Below are 23973 nucleotides of genomic sequence, written 5' to 3'. Positions count from 1 at the left end.
GGTGATGAATATTCTAGCAATGGCTTCAATAAAAGATAGGGCTGAGAGGGTTTGAGGTGGCTAAAATTGATTTTTACTTATTGATTTGTTTCCACAATCTTATTAAACTCTATTATTAATTCTACTATTGTATCTAATGTATCTCACGTCTGTGAGAAAGCTGGACAATTAATAAAGAAGACCTAAGAAGAATTAGTGCTTTTGAATTATGTTGTTGAAGAAGAATATTGAATATACCATAGACTGCCAAAAAAACAAACAAAACTGTCTTGGAAGAAGTACAGCCAGAACGCTCCTTAGAAGCAAGGACGTGAGACTTCGTCTCGCATACTTTGGACATGTTATCAGGAGGGATCAGTCCCTGGAGAAGGACATCATGCTTGGTAAAGTAGAGGGTCAGCGAAAAAAGGGAAGACCTTCAATTGACACCGTGGCTGCAACAATAGGCTCAAACATAACAATGATTGTGAGGATGGCACAGGACTGGGCAGTGCTTTGTTCTGTTGTACATAGGGTAGCTTAACAAAAACAATGTATCTTCAGATACTTTGGGAGAGGAGGAGGCTATACAAACAGTAACTCCCAAGCAAATAATGAGGGATTTTTTTTATTCCTCTGAAATTCTTATAATTTTTGATTCTTTGCATTTTCATTGCGTAGCTAGAACGTCCCATATGTTAAATAGAAGGATATTCTTGTATTCTGCTCCTGAAGGGAATGCTTTCAAAATTTCATTGTATTTGCTGTAATTTTTCCTTGGTGCAAATCCTTTATTACATTAAGGAAATACCTTCCTACTTCTAGATTGCCAAGAGGTTTTTCTCCCTTCTTTTTAATCATGAATTATCGTTGAATTCTTCAAATGCTTTTCATGCATCTGCTGAAATAACCTTATGATTTTCCCCTTTATCTGTTAATGTGGTGAATTACATTAGTCAATTTTGTATTGTTAAAACAAGCTTGCATTACAGGGATAAAACCAATTTTGCAGTAATGGATTATCTTTTCTTTATACTATGCTGGATTCATTTTGCTGGTATTTGGTTCAGAATTTTTTTTACTGTTAGTCTTGACAAAATTAGACTATAATTTTTCTTTCCTGTTCTGTTTTTGTCATCAAGTTAATGTTTAACTCACCAAAAAAGGGAAAATGTTCTCTATTATCTTAAAGAGTTTAAGATTAGAAGAATCTGTTTCTCATATTTTGGTGTACTTGTTCTAAAACCATCTAGGCTAAATGTTTGCTTCCTTTTTAGAGAAGAATTTGAATTCTGTTCTTTAATGATTATAGAACCATCCAAGTTTTTTTTTTTTTTTTTCTTGTTGGGTCAGTTTCACTAATTTATACTTTTTAAAAATTTATCAGTTTCAAATAAATTTTCAGATTGGCAGAAAGTTGTTCATAATATCATATAACGTGTATGAATTTTTTTTCATGCCTAACAGTCTTTATTTGGGCCTTCTGTCTCATTCTGTTTCTCTCTCTCTCCCCCTGGTTTCCTCTCTCTCCCCCTTACCTTCTCTGTCTCTCAATTAAACTTCCAGATGTATGACAATGTTATATGTCTTCTCAAAGAAATGTTGTTTGTTAATTACCTCTATTTTATTTTATTTTTTCCTTTTTTGCAACTTGGGTTACTTAGAAAAGGATACGAAACATAAATGAAATAATTACCACAAAGTGAACAACTGTATAATTACCACACAACATAAGAACTAGAATGGGCCAGCAGCACAGAAGTCCCCATATGCCCCTTCCTCACTCACTTTCCTCCTTGGAGGTTACAATATCTTGATTTTTATGGTAATAATTTTCTTGCTATTCTTTAAACTTTTACTAGGTAACTCTGCAATCTTAAACAATAAAGTATTATTTTACCAATTTTTAAACTTTATATGAATGGAATCATATAGTATTTGTTCATTCAACACTTCTAAGTTTAGTTAGGTCATTGCATGTTTATTGTATTTCATTTGATGCAAAACTATAACATTGTATATATTAATCCAATCCAATGTTCATATAAATTTCTGATTTTCCAGTTTCAGATTATTATGAATAATGTTGCTTCTTGTACATGGATCCTGGTATTCATAGGAATGTTTCACTGAAATATATATCTAAATAAATATTAACAGTTGGAATTGTTAAATCTTAAAATATACATATCTTAAAGTTTATCCAATAATGCTTAAGTGTTTTATAAAATGTTTATACAATTTACACTCTTACAAGCAATAGAAGAGTTCTGATTGCTTCCCATATGTGCTAAGCCAATATGATGATATCTCATTTGCATTTCCCTCATTATGGATAAGGTTGAACATTTCTTCATAAGTTTATTGACTATTTAGATTTCCTCTCAGTGCCTGTTTTTCTATGGAGATGTACGATTTTTCTTTTGGATTTATAGTTCTTTGTCAGTTATATGTGTTGCAAACATCTACTGTGTGACTTTCTTAATGATGTCTTTTCATGAGTAGAGGTTCTTATTGTTCTTCTTGGTTATTCTTGACCTTTTTATTTCCATATAAATTTTGAAAATAATTTGTCATATCTCTCTTACACATACACATGCACAGACACACAGAGTATTCTCATTGGCTTTGTTTGAATCTATAGTTCAGTTTGGGTAAACTGCTATTTTACAATAATGAGGCATCCAATCCATGACTATGGTATAATATCTCCATTTAGGTCTTCTTTAATGACTGTAAATGAAGTTCCACAGTCTTCTCTGCAGCAATCTTGTGCATCTTTTATTAAATTTATTCCTAAGTACTTCAATGTTTTATATGTAACATATTTTTTAAGAAAAGTTATTTTCTATCTGCTCATGGTTGGTATGTAGAAATAAAATTGATATTTATATATTGATTTCGAATTGGAACTTTATTCTAACAACGGTGTATCTTATCTGTAGATTCTTTAGGGTTTCCTATCTAAAAAATCATATCATCTGTGAATAATGGCAGTATTATTTTTTCTTTTCTAATTTTTATACCATCTCTTTTTCTTGCACTGCTGCACTGGCTGGGACTTATAGTACAATGTTGACTAAAGGTGGTAGAGTGGGCACTCCTTCCTCCTTCCTGATCTCACAGATGTTGTCAATGGTTCACCATTAAGTATTATGTTTGTTAATAGTGTTTTTGTAGATATCCTTTATCATATTAAGGAAGTCACATTCTATTCTCATTTTCCAAAGTTTTATCATGATGCACATTGAACTTATCAAATTTCTTTTTCTGCATCAGTTGAGATAATGTAAATTTTCTCTGTTAATCTATTAAAATGGGAAAATATACTGATGAATTTTCTCAAGTTAAACTAACCTTGAAATCTTGGAAAAAACCCATCTTGGTCATGATGTTTTATGCTTTTTATGTATTACTAAAATTGGTTTGTTAATATTTTATTTTGAAATTTTGCATATATTTTCACAAATAAGATTGGCCTACCTTAGGATGTCCAAAGTTATCGAGGATTCATGAAATGAGTTACAAAGTATTCCCTTTCTCTATTCTCTATAAAATTTGTGTAAGATTACTATTAATTTCTTCACCAAATTTCAGAACTCACTCAGTGAAACCATCTGAGCTTGAGGATTTCTTTCTATGAAGGATTTTAATTGTGGATTCCATTTCTTAAATGTTTAGAGTAACATTTAATTATTTGTTTTTTCCAATTTAAGTATTAATACATTGTATATTAATTAGTTGTCAGTATTAATAAGTTGTTCTAGAAATATGTTTATGAGAATTGGGGTAATTTGTTGCAGTAATGACCCAATTTGTTCACATCTCCTTGTATCCACACTCCTGGATAGTGGGTAGTATCTTCCCAATTGACTTTAGGTTTGTCTGTGTGACTTGTCTCGACCAATGGGACAATAGCAAAGATAACATAAGCAGAGGTTTGAATGTTGTCTGCTGCTTTTGGAACCTTTCAACTGCCACCATGTGAACAAGCCCAGGCTAGACTACTGCATGATGAGACATGCCCCCATCGCCTCTGTCACCCCAACCATTACTAGAAACCCTGTGGTAGGCTAAATAAGGCTCCCCAAAGACATAAACATTCAAATCCCTGGAACATGGGAATATATCACCTTACATAGTAAAAGGGACTTTATCAATGTGATTAAGTATCTTGAGATGGGGAGATTATCGTAGATTATCCAGGTGGGCCCAATGTAATCTCAAATGTTCTTATAAGAGGGAGGAAGAGAGAGATGTGACTACAGTAGAGAAAGTGGTGTGATGACAGACGTAAAAATTGGGGTGATGTGGCCACGAGCCAGCAAAGGCCAGCTTCCTCTAAAGTTGGAAGAGGCAAGGAACAGTTTCTCCCTTAGAGCCTCCAAAAGCAACCAGCCCTGCTGACACTTTCACTTCAGTCTGTTTGACTGATTCTAGATTTCTGACCTACAGAACTGTAAAAGGATAAATTTCCATTGTTTTAAGCTACTAAGTTTATTGTAATTTATTAAGAAGCAAAAGAAAACTAAAACAGATTTTGGTACCTGGAGATGCGGTGCTGCTGTAATAAATACCTTAATTTGGAAATGACTTTGGAAGAGACTGAAGGAATTACAAGGAGCATGATAGAAAAGCCTAGATTGCCTTGAGGATACAAGAAATATGGATGTTATCAACTCTACTAGTGAGAACTCAGAAGGAAGTGAGGAGTATGGTAGAGAGCCTACATTTATCTTAGAGAATTCCTAAGTCAATAAACAGACTGTTGGTAGAAATGTGAACATTTAAGGCATTGCTGGGAAGTCTCAGAAAAAAATGAGGAATATATTATTGGAAAATGGAGAAAAGGGGATCCATGTTATAAAGTGGAAGAAAACTTAGTGGAATTATATCCTACAGTGATGTGATAAAAACTGGTAAATGATGGTACTCGGATGTTTAGCTAAACAGATTTCCAAGCAAAATGTTGAAGGTGTGGCCTGGTTTCTTGTTGCAACTTGTAGTAAAATATAAGAGGAAGACTGAGAGAAGAACTGTTAAGCCAGAAAGAACCGAGACTTGATAATTTGGAAAATTCTCAGTTTATCTAGATTGTAAAATATGCTAAAATTAGGAGATTCAATACGAGGAAAGCATGTTCTGGAGAGAAAGTAAAGGAAGTAGCTGGACAACTTATTCCTAGTGCCTCAGTAGTCAGTCACACTGAGAGACCTTTGAAGAGATTAAGTGTGTGACTCATGGATCCCCTGAGCCATGTCAGAAGCCAGGAAAAGAGATGGGTTTATCCAGAAAACATCTGTGGAGTCACTTGTCTAATGGAATGAATTGTGTGACATAAATGGGAGATCCACAAAGCTTTTGAGAATGTTGTATCAGCAGAAACACTGCCAGCTTGGACTGAAGGTGACAGAGAGAAGACAAAATGAAAGAAGGCTGTCAGACTCCCAATAGACTATCAGCCAGGAAATAGGCTGATAAAACTACTCAGCTGCAAACATATGCTATCTTTCATGAAAAAGGAATGACTCAGAGAGTGGAGCTTTGTGTACCTCACCAAAGCTTTTATAAGGATGTTCCCTGTCTTAGTAAATTATGAAATGTCACTTTGCATGGTCCATATTCTGAGGTCAATGATTATCAGGACGTTGCTAGTAAGATCTCTTCCTAGCTTCTCTTTGGGCAGCAATCCAAAATGTGTTAAAAGCACACATTTTTAACCAGCTGAAATGGCCTCTTTATGCTTGTCTACATCAAAGCTGCAATCTCCTTCTGGCGGAACTCTTGTTAACTGTATGTATTCTAACTATAATCCTATAATTGTTGTACTTATTTTGGTATATTACAAATTTTACCAAGCATAACTTGGAATTACAAAGTCCATAATGGGGAACTTTTTTTTTCTGGACTTCAGATGAAGGTTTACAGAATAAACTAGCTTCTCATTAAACAGTACACCACATATTGTTTTATGACATTTGTTAACAACCCCACAACATGTCAACACTCTCCCTTCTCGAACTTGGGTTCCCTGTTCCAGGTTTCCTGTCCCCTCCTGCCTTCTAGTCCTTGCCCCTGGGCTCGTGTGCTCCTTTAGTCTCATTTTGTTTTATGGGCCTGTCTAATCTTTGTCTAAAGGGTGAGCCTCAAGAGTGACTTCAGCAATGAGCTAAAAGGGTGTCTGGGGGCCATACTCTCAGGGTTTCTTCAGTCTCTGTCAGGTCAGTAAGTCTGGTCTTTTTTTTGTAATTTAGAATTTTGTTCTACATTTTTCTCCAGCTTTGTCCGGGACCCTCTACTGTGATCCCTGTCAGAGTAGTCAGTGGTGGTAGCCAAGCACCATCTAGTTGTACTGGACTCAGTCTGATGGAAACCTTGGTAGTTGTGGTCCATTAGTCCTTTGTACTAGTCTTTCCCTTGTGTCTTAGTTTTCATCATTTTCCCTTGCTCCTGAAGGGGTGAGACCAGTGGAGTATCTTAGATGGCTGCTCACAGGCTTTTAAGACCCAAATGGGGAACTTTTTAATATGTCCATAATACTTCATTTAACAGGAACTCTTAAAAAAGGGAGACAAAATACCAAGTATTCAATTGTTAGCTTTCTTTAATTGTTATGTCTAGCCCTCAAAACACCAAATTCAAAATGGCTCTCTCAAAGCCAAAGTCTTTCCACTCAAGTTTCCTGAAACTTTTTACACCAACCACTCTCTTTCCCTCCAACTTTATCTTCACCACCCACCTACACCTCTTCTCTTCCTTCTGTTTCGTCCCTCGACCTCATGGACAAGTTACCTTTTCCTCAGTTTTTTTCTTAAGAACTACCTAGTAACCAAGGTTTATTATTCTTTCTAAAGAGCAATTACTGCGGCTTTGGCTAAATTAGTTGAAGTTTCTTCAGATCTAGTAGGGGTTCACCTTCAAATCTGATGGTACTGTATGCAATACACTTTTCTCTACCTTTCTTACGTAAATGCTGTCATACAATAATCACTGTTTGGGATCTTGCTTTTTTCACTTCAAAATATATACTGGAAATCATTCTATATCTGTATATAAACTTTATCTTTTTTTACACATGCTGAGTACTCCATAGTGTGGGTAGACTATATTTTATTTACCCAATCCCCTATGTGAATAATACATTTAACGTCACATTTAATGAACATTAGTTTCCAGTCTTTTGCTACTAAAATAATGCTGTAATGAAAAGTTTTGTGCATAGGACATTTTGTATTTTTGCCAATATATTTTGAAGAAAAGTTCCTAAAAGCGGGGTTACTAAATTATAGGATAAATGCATATATAATTTTGGTAGATATCACTGAATTTCCCTTCATTGGGTTGCAATCATTTTATGTTCATATCAGAAAAATATGAGAGTGCATTTCCCATAAGTCTTGCCAAATATACTGAAACCAAATCTGTTGCCGCTGAGTCGATTCTGACTCATAGTGACCCTGTAGGATACAGAACTGTCCCATAGAGTTTCCAAGGAGCACCTGGTGGATTCGAACTGCCGACTTCTTGGTTAGCAGCTGTAGCTCTTAACCACTATGCCACCAGGGTTTCCACCAAATATACTACTGTCAAATACTAATAATGATGGATGAAAAATGCTGTTAGTGTACTTTTAATAGAATTTCTCTTATAAGGTTGATCATTCTACGCTTTTAAGGGTCATTTTCTTTTTTTTTTTTTTTTGTGAACCATCTATATTTTTGGCAATTTTCCTATTGGCTGTATCCGTTAGAAATTAATTCTTAAGAGTTTCTCACACATTCTAGCTATAAATTCTTTATGTGTTACATCTTCACCCAGTCTATGGCTTGTTTTTTTAAAAAAAAGTTTTAACTTTGTTTATATTGTTCTTTTTAATTAAATTTCAAAAAAAAATCCACTCAAGCTTTTGATTGGACTTAAATTACATTTATAAAGTTATTTTGAAGAAAATTAACATCTCTTTTACATTGAATCTTTCTATTCACAAACATGTTAGAACTCTCCATTTATTTTTCTCTTGGACTGTCACTATTATGTTCTGAGGATTTTTCATTGTCTCTGCTCGGTACTCGAGGTGCATGCTCAATTGTAAATTCCATGTCTTTCTACAATTTTAGAAAATTCTCAGCTATTAACTCTCCAAATATTGCTTTCCACCCCCTCACACAGTTTTAACTTCTCTTTCCAGACATCATATTATAGGGATTCAGTGTTCATATTTTTCTTTTTTACATCTTAAGCGTATTTGTAGTTTCCATCTCTTTGTCTGTGAAGCTTTCTGGATAACTTTCTCAAATTTATCTTCCAGTTCACTAGTTTTCTTCTCAGCCGTCTCTATTTTAATTCTAGAAGTTCAATTTGTTCCTTTTCAAATCCAGCTATTTTTCTTTTATCATACTGTACCATTATTCAATACTTCTTTTTTCTAAATATATTAAAGTGCCATTTTAATTGATACATTATTTCCAGTCTTGGAGTACAGATTCTATTGATTACATCTGTTTACTCTCCTCATGATTTATTTCCTCTTTTGCTTTTAATTATCTTTTCAACTAGGCATTTTCTTTTTTTTTTTTTTTTTAAGAGGGTTACATATAATCTAAGTGATATTAAATGATGCAGAAAGTATCACAAGAAGATGGAAGGGATACACAGTCATTATACCAAAAAGAATTGGTTGACGTTCAACAATTTCAAGAGGTAGCATATGATCAGGAACCAACGGTACTGAAAGAAGAAGTCCAAGCTGCACTGAAGGCATTGGTGAAAAACAAGACTCCAGGAATTGTTGGAATATCAATAGAGATGTTTCAACAAATGGATGCAGTCCTGGAAGTGCTCACTCGTCTATGCCAAGAAATTTGGAAGACAGCTACCTTGCCAACCTACTGGAAGAGACCCATATTTATGCCTATTCCCAAGAAAGGTGATCCAACTGAATGTGGAAATTATCAAACAATATCATTAATATCCATGCAAGTAAAATTTTGCTGAAGATCTTTTAAAAGTGGCTGCAGCAGTATATCAACAGGGAACTGCTAGAAATTCAGGCTGGATTCAGAAGAGGACGTGGAACCAGGGGTATCATTGCTTACGTCAGATGGATCCTGGTTGAAAGGAGAGAATACCGGAAAGATGTTTACCTGTGTTTTATGGACTATGCAAAAGCCTTCAACTGTGTGGATCTTAACAAATTATGGATAACATTACGAACAATGGGAATTCCAGAACACTTAACTGTGCTCTTGAGGAACCTGGACATAGATCAAGAGGCAGTCATTTGAACAGAACAAGGGGATACTTCATGATTTAAAGTCAGAAAAGGTGTGTGTCAGGGTTGTATCCTTTCACCATACCTATTCAATCTATATGCTGAGCAAATAATCTGTGACGCTGGACTACATGAAGAAGAACAGGGCATCAGGACTGGAGGAAGACTCATTAACAAACTGCATTATGCAAATGACATAACCTTGCTTGCTCAAAGTGAAGAGGACTTGAGGCACTTACTGATGAAGATCAAAAACAACCTTCAGTATGGATTACACCTCAACATAAACAAAACAAAAATCCTCACAACTAGACCAAGAAACAACATCATGATAAACGGATAAAAGATTGAAGCTGTCAAGGATTTCATTTTACTTGGATCCACAATCAACACCCATGGAAGCAGCAGTCAAGAAATCAAGACACATTGCATTGGGCAAATCTGCTACAAAAGACCTCTTTAAAGTGTTGAAGAGCAAAGACATCGCCTTTAAGACTAAGGTGTGCCTGATCCAGACCATGGTATTTTCAATCATATCATATGCATGCGAAAGCTGGACAATGAATAAGGAAGACAGAAGAAAAATTGATGCCTTTGAATTGTGGTGTTGGTGAAGAATATTGAATATACCATGGACTGCCAAAAGAGCAAACAAATCTGTCTTGGAAGAAGTGCAGCCAGAATGCTCCTTAGAAGCAAGGATGGTGAAACCACGTTTTACATACTTTGGACATGTTATCAGGAGGGATCAGTCCCTGGAGAAAGACACCACGCTTGGCAGAGGGTCAGCGAAAAGAGGAAGACCCTCAATGAGATGGACTGACGCAGTGGCTGCGACAATGCACTCAAGCATAACAATGATTGTGAGCATGGCACAGGACTGGGCAGTGTTTCGTTCTGTACTACATAGGGTCGCTATGAGTCGCAACTGACTCGATGGCACCTAACAAGTGATTTCTAGTGGAGAGGGTTGATTTTTTAAGTTTTAGGATCTACATAAGGTATCAATCCAAGATCCATAACCTTCCATGGTCCCGACGTACTATCTCTTACACTTCCATCAGGATGAGGTAGGGGTCTACTCTTCAGCATTTAGGGCCTAACATCTTGGTATAAACTTCCTACAATTTACCTTTCATATCAGTTTCCACTTACCACACTGAATTCTCTCAATTTGTCACACCTGGTGATTTTCCCAGTTTTGTTTTAACACCAGCTGTATATTAAAATTACTTTTTGGTTATATTTCATAAAGAAATGTTTGACATTAGTTAGAAGGGCACTCACCAGAATGTATCAGCTTAGTCAGTCATATTTTCAAAAGTCCTTAGAATTTTTATTAAGAATAGGGTCTGATTTTTATTAAACGGTCTTTTGGAACCGATCGATAAATCATATACTTTTTATCCTTTAAGTTATCAATATAAGTCATATTGATTGATTTCCTAATGTTGAACCACTCTCGTGTTTTTGGAAAAACACTAAGTCCTAAAGCAGTTCAAAAAGCTCATTAGCATTAGTATTGGAACTTTCTAGAAAACTGATCTCCACTCTGGCTCTACACACCTACTCCTTACTTATTGACTGTCATTATCTGACACTGTGCATTTACAAGAGTTAAAAATCTACTATTTTGCGCATTAATGACATATGCCTGGCAGTAACGTATGCCGAGGTGTAAGGTGAGAGTTAACGCTGGCTGTGATGGTTAAGGTTATGTGTCAACTTGGCTGGACCATGATTCTCAGTGGTTTGGCAATTATGTAATGATGTAGTCATCCTCCATTTTGTGATCTGACATGGTCATCCTCCATTATCACATAATGCTGATTTTTGTATAACGACCTGGTCTTTGGAACCTAATCATGTCAATAATTGAGGAGTATGTGTAATGGCACTAAGTTGAGGAATATACTTGAATCAAATTGTTTTAGTCTGAGGAGGCTGAAGTAACAGATGAGAACACATGAGGTTTCAGTTTAATGCACTATATCTTTGCTTGATGTCACGTAACTGATTCTTTCTTCCTTTAGACAAAGAACCTATGTTCTATTTACCATGATCCTTATGTCAATTCAGACTGAATATAGGTATTAGTGAATCTAATGGTTATATATTCAGTTAGGCTGTATTTTAAACTGCATTTCTAGATTTAAACTGTTAATATTTTATTTGGAATGCTTGCTTCCATATCCATAATTGGTGCTCTGGTAGCACAGTGGTTAAGAATTCAGCTACTAACCAAAGATCGGCAGTTTGAATCCACCAGCTGCTTCCTGGAAACCCTATGGAGCAGTTCTACTCTGTCCTATAGGGTTGCTACAAGTTGGAAACAACTTGATGGCAATGGGTTCAATTTTTCGGATTGTATCCATAATTGAAATTACGCAGTACTTTTGTTCCTTACACTATCCTTTTAAAATGTTAATATTATGCTTACGTTAACTTCATGAAATGAACTCAATAGCTGCCCATGTTCTTTAAATATGTAAAGTATGATATTATTACACATTAACTATTCTCTAAATGTTGGAACTCGGCTTTAAAATCATCTGAACCTCATGTCTTCTTCAACAGTACATATTCAACTTTCTAACTTGTTCTATTTACTGGACCATTAGAATTATCTACCACTTCTTGGGTCAACTTTGGCTATATTTTGTCTAGTTCCTCTAGATTTTCAAATCTGGAATGGAGTTGAACATTTTCTTATATAGCTGTTTCATATCTATGAGCCTAGATTTTCATGGTTCTACATTCAATACATCAGGATCAAGTAGGGTGTACTGACAATTTAAGACTGAGTTAAAATTAGAAAGTTTATTAATATAATTTAGCAGAATAAAGATCAATAAGATATTCTCGAGAGGACTAAATTGATTATATTTAATATCCATACATAATAAAGCATCTTAACAGGTGAGCAATAGATGTACACTGTCTTCAACTGATAACAGGGACATACTAAACCCAGAGCAGGTATAGTTAATGATGAAAACTAGAAACATTTCCGTTAAAATTAACTATTTGTTGCTAGTGGACATCCAATATTTTTCCAATTTTAAGGCTTTTCCAGTACCATTTTCTCTATCTGGAAGGCCCTTTCTGGGGGATATCACAGTTCCACCCTAAATAAAATGATACAAGCTATGTATTTTCTGCCAGAAAAAAATGCATCCATGCACATATACACAAAATTTTACCCACCTACCCCACCCCCAAAAAAATCACAATCTCCATTCCAGAAAGCAGATTTCAGATTAAAAACTCCTACCCTACAGGTAGTCCAGTGTACAAAATCCTCAAAAACATTAACAGAGGAAGGAATGAGCAAATAAATAACAAAAGAATATATAACAGAGCAGAGGTTGATACAACTATTTATATTTGCCTATTAAAATCTGTGTGTGAATTAAAACATGAGACATTAAATATCCTTAGGTTTTTGAGTATTTATTTACAAAGTTCTTACTAATACAACTGCTTTTAAAGTACAGCAATAAAGGACCATTTCCTATCCTCAAAAGCGGTACATAAAACAGATAATTGAGAATTGTTAAACGGCAATAAAACTTTTGCGCCATTCCTTAAACAGGTAGGAAAAAAATGTATTTATTCATAAGAACTTGATTATTTTGTACTACTGTTTAATTAAAAAAAAAAAATACTATTGTGAAAGATAACTTCCAGACTTGAAAAATATTTTACAACAGGAAATAAATGTATTTCAATTCTACATTTAATCATAAATTCATAATAAAAAGCTGACCATACACATATCTATGCATTCTGTTGTAGACTGGAAAAACTAATGGCAACCTTAGAGTTATTTCATAGAGGATATAAAGAATCTTTACCACAATTTTCCTATACTCTTGTCCTTCAAGATAAAATTCTACCCACCATCAAACTAAATTAGGATTTGCTAGTGACTAAAAATCACCATAAATACATTGTCTTTGAAACAGCTGTAAGTATACACCAATATTGTTTGTGCAAAATATACAAAAATTTTAAATCTTTCTGGGCTTACCTCAATTTACAAAAGTATTTTGAAACAATCTCCTTTAACTGTTTTTCTTGTTAATGAGAACAACGCTTTTCAAATTCATATGCTAGATCTTGAAAACGTTTGAGAAGAAAATAAACTATGTAAAAGCAGCAGTTAAATAACTACTTCAAATAACACGTGTGAAATAAGGCCCCACTATTTAATCCGGGATCTATGCAGGTTTTTTATCCATTAAGTATTATAATATCACTTAATTTCTGCACAAATTGAGATACACAAATACATATTTCCATAAATTCACTGATGGACAATATACAAGTAGATTCACAGCAGTATCTGGTACCCACCAATAAAAGTTATTGGCTGTATCAGGGGTACAAAGCTACTGATGTCATCAATAAATTATTGGTGTTCAAACGAGGGATTCGAGCAAAGAAATAAATTACATCAAAATCACTATCAGTTTTTACATGAATTAACTTTGAAAATGTAAGAGGTAAACATTACTTTTCAAAAAGAAAATCAAATGGCATAGTTTAGTGTTACCTATCGTCTTTCCAACTTTCGCCAAGTGCTAATGACAAGTACCATTTACGTCAGTTTTATTGTTTGAGTACGACGTGTTTTTAAGTTTCTATAATATAAAATCTTTTAAGCTTCATATCAAATGAGTTGTAGATCTACTTAAAGTATGACTTCTCCTTTCAAAGAAAGACGGAAGGCTGACAAGGGAGGGGGATGGGATACCCTGTAAAGACAAGACAAAATATTTTAAATTTTTCTATAAAAAAATTGTAACACAATTCAGCACATTACTCATCATTTTTACATTTTACAAATTACCATAACAACTAATTAAAACACATCTGAAACTTCTAAACCCTTTAAATAAATAAATCAATTTAAAATTAGGGGAGTGGGATGTGGAAAAAACATAATTAAAAGCCTATTTTAACATTCTGAAAACAAAAAACAAATGGATAGACTAGTTAACTAGATATTATTTAATATTAGCTCAATAGGTTTTTTAGAAGAGATACTAGTTTACTGCTAGTAATGGTAACTAACTTCCTTTTGTGCGATGTTAATGATTCAGTGTTTTAGGTTATAATAATACAATAATAAATTAATAAACAATTTTTTGTGGCAAAAAGATAAACCTTAATGGGTTCTACTTAATCATAAAGCAGAATTAAAGAGGAAAGAAATCACTTCATGGTAAATTATTTTCTAAAATCAAAAGTCATACACTTCCAAATAGTTTCTCTACTATGTGTATATGCATATAGCTTTGCTCTATAAAAAAACTGAGTAAAACAGAAGTGCTTCTAATAACAGTGATTATTAAATTGCTAAGTGGTCTAAACTTACTGATTCAGAGGTCAAAGTTAAATATCATGAGAATTTTTAACAACTATGACAATGAAACACACAAGAAGAGAATACCAAAAATCCAAGAGTGAGTGTAAACTAAAATGACTTACATGGTTACTATTTCAACATACACAAACGGCTAACTAACTAAACTTAGAGCCAACAAGTAATTGGCTCTAAATTCTCATCAACAAGGTAGTAAAATAAAGCATTTAAAGAACTGGGTTGGTAAAGTATTGTCATTCAAGTGCTAATAAAGCTATGATATAAATAGCTAGTGTAAACGATTACATTTTTCAGAGGTGAAGCCTTTATGATTTGTCATATTAAAAGCATAAATTTTATACAAATGCCATACATGTAAGAGTAAGAATCAGATTTGGAATATAAATCCACATTTCATGACAATCATTACTGTTCTTTAAAAAGATCATTTTCATAAGGGAGAAAATTTCCAATGTTATTGACTATGGATTTGACAGTAAATTACCTTGCAAAAATATTTTTCCTTCATGTGTCAATATGTAAAGACACTCTATTAAGCCTAAGTTGTTACAAATTCAAAGCAGTTATAAAAGTTGTGAATTCATAAATCCAAGCCCATCTAGTAAGTGATTCGGTGGAGAAGAAATATTTTCTATTTTTCACAAATACAAATTTCAAATAGCTAATAAGCTCACATTAAACTTCACGAGGCTTGTTTCCATTACTGCTTGGCATATCTCCTAAATCTTCACAAATGTCAAAGATGACTTGAATAGAACTTTTTGTGAAATTTGATAAATGAATATTTCCTTCTAGTATCTCTGAAAAACTAGCTCGGTAGGCAGAATGATGTATAAATCGAAACCAGGAGTTTTGAGAGCGCCCACCGGTAGAGTTTGAGCGCTGAACGTAAACATTCTTATTAATAAATCCAGTTACATTGCTTGTGGAAACAGAATGGGTAATCTGTTAGAACAGAAACAAGCAATTGAGAAGACATAAATGTCTTAAAGATATTTTAGGTACTTATTTATGTCTATATAAAAGTGACACGATCATTAATAATATAAATTTATCTCCTTAAAATTTTCTTAAAAAGCCATTTCCCTTAATTTGAAAAACAGTGTTTACAACACTTACTATAGATGCAGAAAACAAACAAGGGATAGTATTTTGACCTTCAGAAACCTTATAATCTAATTTTTACAAATGAATGCTTATCTACATTTTGTCTGTCAGTTCTAAATCATTTTTAATTGATCACTCAAATTACTTGGCATATATTTACATTATCAACTAAGTACAACTTCTCTCCCATTAGTTAAGGTTAACCTCGATCTAAAATTCATATAAATCTACTCATAGGTTTAGCTGTAACTTCTTGATGTGTTAACTAAAGATATTAAATCACTTTTAAGACAATTATTTATTGAGCATTTTATGCCTTGCCTGTATAAAGTTTTATATAATAAAAGATAAGCATTTATAAAACACTAGAGCACTTACTATGTGCCAGGTACTGTTCTAAGAGCTTTACATATATTAACTCATTTAATTCCTACAGCTACTTTAGACTCATTTTACAGACAGTGAAATTAAAACAAAGTTTAAATTACTTGCCAAAAGTCATGTAGCTAGCAAACAGCAGAAGCAGGATTTGTACACTTGGGTTCCAGAGCTCATGCTCTTAACCACCACCCAAACTGCTTCTCAGCACACGCTCACAACATACACACTCAAACTGCTTCTTAGTACATAGTCACATTATGCACACCCAAACTGCTTCTCAGCACACAGTTACATCATACATGCACACACGTTACTTCAGTTAGTCCGTATAGGAAAACTATGGGTAAGTACTATTAATTACTTTTTTCTCATCTGCAAAAGTGGAGATAAGAGAGAATAACAAACTTGTCGAAGGACATAGCTAAAAAGTGACAGACACTGACTTTTCTTAACCTTAGTAAGATTAGATTAATAATTTTACAAAGGATAGATATATTACTCATACACTTAGTGATAATAATGAACTTCAGAAATTTCCAATAATTAATGACACCATTGGGGATGTGAATCATTGAGAAAACATTAAAAAATACATACAAAAATTAAGAACCTATATCATTCTCTGAAATTCATAATTTTGCAGAGATCGTATTGTACTCATCACAGAAATGGTGGAGGGGATAAAACTCGGTCTCTATTACTGGAAACAATCTGTGTGAAAAGAACAATCGCTATTTTCACTAGCCAAGTGGTAAGTCAGACTGAACCATATTTCTTCCTAGAGATTTTAAAACATACTCAAATCCCAACAAAATTTTGTATCTAACAAACTACACATTAAGTGCTTATTAACAGTGAGGTTTTCTCAGTTGCCTTTACCCAACAGAGGTTAGAAATCCAAAAAATTTAAGGCATTAAGAATTCCATTTTTAAAAAGTTAACAAATTCCATATCAACTCCATAAGTGTGAATAAGCCAATTAGCTCATTAAATCAAAGCCACTTACTGCTAATGATGATGTGCTAGTCAGACGATTCACTACATGCTTGTTGTTGCTGGGAGGACTTCTTCCCTCAGCTGAGCCATGAGATGTCATAAGAGCCCTTCGGAGAGCACTTTTTGGAGTTTTGGAGAAAGAGAATGCTCTTGTCACCTAGATTAAAAAGATCATAATTAATCAAGCCTAGACAAATCTAATATAGCTAATAAGAACGTTCACACATAATCAGAGCCAAATGCACACCAAAAGTTTTTCTACAAATAGTACATGGCGCAAAACACTAAGAAAATGTAGCACATAGACTAGTTCAGAGCACTGCAGTCTAGCTGGGAGAGAGAAAGTCGGAGGAAAAACCTGGCCTGGAAGAAAAGAAATCTGAGTTCTTGACTGATTCTACCACAGTCTACTTATGAGATCTTGGATAACTCCAAAACCACTCTGAACCTCAATTTCTTTATTGAAAGAGAGAAGGAGTTCATTTGAGTCATCACGTAACATATTTATCTACTTAAGCATCACACATGTTAAGTGCTGAGGGATATGAAGATGAATAAAGGATAAGGTCTTTCTTCAAAGGGAAAGGAAACAAAAATTTATACAACAAAAAAAATACATAAATCTAGCAGTAGACTATATGGCTGCAAAATTCCACTGGAACACTAAAATTCTGGGTCTACTTTTTAAAAGCCCCATCACCAACATTCTTAAATAGTCCTCAACCCTGATAAGGTAAAGAAGGCAGTTGTCTTCATCACCATTAGAAGATTAAGACATACTTCCAGAGTCAGGAATAGATTCCAGGTCTGCTGGCTATCTGTTCTCTGAGGTAAATACCAGGCAATATTAAGATGAATGCATACATTTCTAGATCTAAAACACCAATAACAGATTTCTACCGAAATATAGTTCAAAAAACATCACTATAATGGGAAAGGTAAGAGGTTATCATAATTGTTGAGGCAACTGAACTAACTCGAACTAACTACTGTCAGTGTGAGTCATTTCTAAGAACTGTTTTGTTATATAGTCTATACTGGTGTTTGTGGCAATATTATTTTATTATTTTCTGAAAAGTACATTTTAGAGACATATTAAATAATAATTTCATTGAAACCTCACCTTTTTTGAAGTCTTTTTTATTGCTCTGGATGCTCTACTCAACGTGCTATCCATATCTTTTGTATTTACTTCGAAGGATTCTGGATCAGCAGTGTAAATAAGATTCTCCTGATGAAAAATAAAACTTTTTTTTATTATTTTAAAATAAAAAACCACAACTGTTTCTAGAATCAACCCTTTAAGCACCTATATACATGTGGGAATATTTACAAATAAAGTTACTCAAAGTTTTTGATGTGTTTGACATTAATTTCTACTCTGAAATGTACTGATTTAAGGACAGTAGGAAAAGGGCATTCATTAATTAAATAAGTAACATGAAATGAGAACCAGGGACACCAAAGAACTGGCAATAGAAGTCAACATGAAATCTTATTAACAATCCTAAAACTAAGAAGTTAGAAATGTAGCAGACTTAAGTTAATTCTTAAGTATAAATTCAGCTACAAAATCAAATCACAAATTCTTCCTCGAGATAATTAAGATAGTAATCAAATTAAGACTTATGACTTTCTTCTATATTTCCCATTCTTCCTCAATTAGCATCTGGGAGGATTCTAAATCAGAGATTACTAACTTGTGACCCAATAGTTTCTAGGCTGGCAATGGATAGAAATCAGGGGGTATGTAACGAACCTGAAAATTATGTGTAAAATTTTGGATGTACATTTTTCTGAGGAAAGAATTCACAGCTTATATCACATCCCAAAGAAGTCAAAGACCTCACCTACTCCAAAAACCATGATCAAAATTAACCTTAAATAAGACAACAAATCCACCACTTGTCTATCAGTTTGTCGTACTGTGGTAGCTTGCTTATTGCTACGATACTGGAAGCTATTTGTCACTGGTATTTCAAATCCAGCAGGGTCACCCTTGGTGGACAGGTTTATGCAGAGCTTCCAGACTAATACAGACTAGGAAGAAAGACCTGGTGGTCTACTTCTGAAAATACTGGCCAGTGAAAACCTTGTGAACAGCAGCGGAACATCATCTGATAGAGTGCGGGAAGACGAGCCCCTCAGATTGGAAGGCACTCAAAATACAACTGGGGAAGAGCTGCCTTCTCAAAGTAGAGTCAACCTTAATGATATGGATGGGGTCAAGCTTTCGGGACCTTCATCTATGGATGTGGCACGACTCAAAATTAATAATCAGAACATAGAATGTACGAAGTACAAACCTAGGAAAATTGGAAGTCTTCAAAAATGAAAGGGAATGTGTAAAGATCGATATCCTAGGCATTACTGGGCTGAAATGGATTGGTATTGGCCATTTTCAATCAGACAATCATATGGTCTACAATGCTGGGAATGGCAAATTGAAGAGGAAGAGTGTTGCATTTATCATCAAAAACATTTCAAGATCTACCCTAAAGTACAACACTGTCAGTGATAGGATAATATCCATACATCTACAAAGAAGACCAGTTAACACGACTATTATTCAAATTTACACACCAACCACTAAGGCCAAAGATGAAGAAATTGAAGATTTTTACTAACTTCTGCAGTCTGAAATTGATCAAACATGCAAACAAGATGCATTGATAATTACTGGTGATTGGAACACAAAAGTTGGAAACAAAGAAGGATCTGTAGTTGGAAAATAAGGCCTTGGTGATGGAAACAATGCCGGAGATTACACGATAGAATTCTGCAAGACCAATGACTTCTTCACTGCCATTATCTTTTTTCAACTGCATAAACAGCAACTACGCACGTGGACTTCACCAGATGGAAAACACAGGAATCAAATCGACTCTATCTGTGGAAACAGACTATGGAAAAGCTCAATACTATCAGGCAGAACAAGGACAAGGGCTGACTGTGGAACAGACCATCAGCTGCTCATATGCAAGTTCAAGTTGAAGCTGAAGAAAATTAGAGCAAGTCCACAAGAGCAAAAATACGACCTTGAATATATACCATCTGAATTTAGAGACCATCTCGAAAACAGATTTGACGCACTGAACACTACTGACCAAAGATCAGACAAGTTGTGGAATGACATCAAGAACATCATACATGTAGAAGGCAAAAAGGTCACTGGAAAGACAAGAAAGAAAGAACAGACCAAAATGAATGTCAGAAGAGACTTCCTCTTCAACAAAAGTGAATAGCTACAGCGAATGGAGGAATTGATGAAGTAAAAGAGTTGAACAGAAGATTTTATTCAAAGGGAGGCTTGAAAAGACAAAGTAAAGTATTATAATGAAATGTGCAAAGACTTGGAGTTAGAAAACAAAAAGGGAAAAACATGCTAGGCATTTCTCAAGCTGAAAGAACTGAAGAAAAAATTCAAGCCTCGAGTTGCAATATTGAATGAATCTACGGGTGAAATACTGAACAGTGCAGGAAGCATCAAAAGAAGATGGAAGGAATATACAGAGTCATGGTACCAAAAAGAGCTGGTTGACATTCAGTCATTTCAGGAGGTAGCATATGATCCAGAACCAATGGTACTGAAGGAAGAAGTCCAAGCTGCACTGAAGGCACTGGCAAGAAACAAAACAAAAAAACCCTGCTGCCGTCGAGTCGATTCTGACTCACAGCAACTCTATAGGACAGAGTGGAGCAGCTGGTGGATTTGAACTGTCAACCTTTTGGTTAGCAGCCCTAGCTCTTAACCTCTACACTACCAGGACTGGCTCCAGCAACTGACAGAATGCCAACTGAGATGTTTCAACAAAAGGATGTAGCAGTGGAGGTGCTCACTCATCTCTGCCAAGAAATTTGGAAGACAGCTACCTGCCCAACCGACTAGAAGAGATCCATATTTGTGCCCATTCCAAAGAAAAAAGAAGAGCCAACAGAATGTGTAAACTGTTGAATAATATCATAAATATCACATACAAGTAAAATTTTGCTGAAGGTAATTCAAAAGCAGTTGCAGCAGTACATTGATAGGCAACTGCCAGAAATTCAAACTAGATTCAGCAGAGGACATGGAACAAGGGATATCATTGCTGATGGCAGATGGATCTTGATTGAAAGCAGACAATACCAGAAAGATGTTTACCTGTGTTTTATTGACAATGCAAAGGCATTGTGGATCATAATAAATTATGGATAACACTGCGAAGAATGGGAATTCCAGAACAGTTAACTGTGATCATCAAGAACCTGTACATAGACCAAGAGGCAGTTGTTTGAACAGAACAAGGGGATACTGCATGGTTTAAAATCAGGTAAGTGTGCGTAAGGGCTGTAATCCTTTTACCATACTTATTCAATCTGGATGTTGAACAAATAATTCAGGAGGCTGGATTATATGAAGAAGAACGCGGCATCAGGATTGGAGGAAGACTCATTAACATCCTGAAATATGCAAATGACACAACTTTGCCTGCTGAAAGTGAAGAGGATTTGAAGCAGTTGCTGATTAAGATCAAAGACTACAGCCTTCAGTATGGATTCCACCTCAACAAAAAGAAAACAAAGTTCCTCTCAACTGGATCAATAAGAAACATCGTGATAAATGGAGAAAATCTTGAATTCATTTTACTTGGATTCACAAGCAACACCCATGGAAGCAGCAGTGAAGCAATCAAACGAAGTGTTGCATTGGGCAAATCTGCTGCAAAAGACCCCTTAAAGGTACTGAAAGGCAAAGCTGTCACTCTGAGGACTAAAGTGCGCCTGATTCAAGCCATGGTATTTTCAATTGCTTCATATGCATGAGAATGCTGAGCAATGAATAAGGAAGACCAAAGAAGTTATGCCTTTGAATTATGGTGTTGGCAAAGAATATTGAATATACCATAGACTGCCAGAAGAATGAACAAATCTGTCTTGGATGAAGTACAGCCAGAACGCTCCTTAGAAGATAAGGTGGCAAGACTTCATCTCACGTACTTTGGACATGTTATCAGGGTGGACCAGTCCCTGGAGAAGAATGTCATGCCTGGTAAAGTACAGAGTCAGTGAAAAAGAGGAAGATCCTCAACAAGATGGACTGACACAGTAGCTGCAACAATGAACTCAAGCACAGCAATGATTGTGAGGATGGCACAGGACTGGGTAGTGTTTCGTTTTGTTGTTCACAGGGTCACTATGAGTCAGAACCGACTCAACGACAACTATTAACAACAGACAACTAATCTCCATAATTAAAACATTACTTGCTCAAATTATGTTTAAGCTTTCAGAAGAAAGCAAGTTTGACAAAATGTTTTCACATATTCCTATAAGCAATTTTTACTTTAAATTTATAAATTTAGGCTATGTAGGGCCAAGTTGCCTAGCTTTCCTAGCACTGTAAGACGATCCTTCAGCACTATCATTCTGTAGCTAGAGAGAATTTGATATAACCTTGTAAAATGTTTTTTTCTGAAGTTTTTCTCATCTACAAAATGTGGAAAACACCTGGTGTACCCAACCCATAGTTATTATAAGGCTAAAACAAGATAATGTACAAAAGTACATTAAAATGAAATGTTAAATCTCTTTACAAACATAATGTATTAAATATTATACCCATGATATTATAAATGCCTGCTTTGGCTCTTTTTCACTGACACCCACATAGAAAGCCTTAGTTTGCTAAAGCTTCTCTAATTTCTTCATTAAAACAGCCAAATTCACTCTGCCTATGCCATACCTTCTCTTTCCACTTGATCTATCTGCCAAATGACTCTTCCTTATTCTAACCCTAATATGTAAAGAAACTTGTAATTGTCAGTATCTTTCAAAAATGTTATTTTTTCTGATTCAAAAAAAAATCATATCCATTATAAAAAATTTGTAAGATACTAATCATAAAGTCACCTATAATTCTACTAACCAGTTACTAACCAGTTTTGTTATATTTCTTACCAATATTTTCTGACATAAGTTTTCTGTTTTTAATTTTAATAAAATTGGGATCATACTATTCAATTTCATATCTTATGTTTTATACTTAGCAGTATATTATGGACATTTTTTTCGTGTCATAAAATACATGAAAGGAATTCTAAGTAAAAACTGATAAAAGTCTTATGATTATATCATAATTTTATCATTCTATTATTTTTGAACATTTTACCTGTTCCCACTTTCTGGCTATTAAGAAAAATATTAAGCCAAATATTGGTTATTTTCTAAGACAGAACACTAGAAGTAGAAAAACAAAGAGTCTAAACATTTTTAAAGCTCTTGATGGATAAAGCGCTTTCCAAAAAGGATGAACTGATTCAACCTACACTCCCTTACCAGCCATTGACAGTCTCCTTTAAAAAAATAAAACATAAACAACTTTTGTAATCTGTTCTGCAAAACAGTAACATTGCTTTTTAAACCTGTATTACTTTAGATTACTAGTGAAGTACACTTTTTTCATGTTTTCTGGGCTCTTAATAATTTTGTTTGTGAATTACTATTTATATGCTTTGCCCATTTTTCCACTGGAACATTAGTGTTTTTCTTACTAAATTATGAAAAAAAAAACTTTTTAAGTAAAGGATATAACTGATTAAATTTATTACTATTATTTTGCTCAATTTTTATTTTGCCTCTAATTTTATATTCTGATTATTTTAAATATACAATTTTTTCTCATTAAAATCTATAGATTTTCTTTGTTTTTTCTTTACTTCTTATATTGCTTCTAAGCCTAGAAGTACTTCCGTACCCAAATACTCAAGATTCACCACCTGAATTCTCTTATGTGATTTTTAAATGGTTTCAATTTTTTACCTGAAACTCTTGAATTTATAATTTATTTGGATATAAGGTTAGGCGC

At 34.3% G+C, this 23973-nt stretch overlaps 1 protein-coding gene across 5 annotated transcripts in view; it reads right to left on the bottom strand.

The window, feature by feature from the left end:
- Window positions 1-12657: 12657 nt before the first annotated feature.
- The window catches only part of ECT2 (epithelial cell transforming 2), a 70740-nt gene continuing 59424 nt past the window's right edge, over window positions 12658-23973 (bottom strand). For 4 of the 5 annotated variants that reach the window (XM_004383481.2, XM_004383482.2, XM_023737950.1 and 1 more), the window contains 3 exons: window positions 18250-18357; window positions 17137-17283; window positions 12658-14010 (listed from right to left, as the gene is read on the bottom strand). In XM_004383481.2, the coding sequence (XP_004383538.1) occupies window positions 13921-14010; window positions 17137-17283; window positions 18250-18357 (345 nt within the window). In that variant the 3' untranslated portion in view covers window positions 12658-13920. The remainder of the gene's footprint in view (window positions 14011-17136; window positions 17284-18249; window positions 18358-23973) is intronic. The other variant, XM_023737949.1, reaches the window with a different exon arrangement.

This window comes from Trichechus manatus, unplaced genomic scaffold, assembly GCF_000243295.1.
Source record: "Trichechus manatus latirostris isolate Lorelei unplaced genomic scaffold, TriManLat1.0 scaffold00110, whole genome shotgun sequence".
Taxonomy (NCBI): Eukaryota; Metazoa; Chordata; class Mammalia; order Sirenia; family Trichechidae; genus Trichechus; species Trichechus manatus.
Note: the sequence above shows the minus strand (reverse complement) of the source record. Positions and strands in the feature narration are given on the sequence as shown.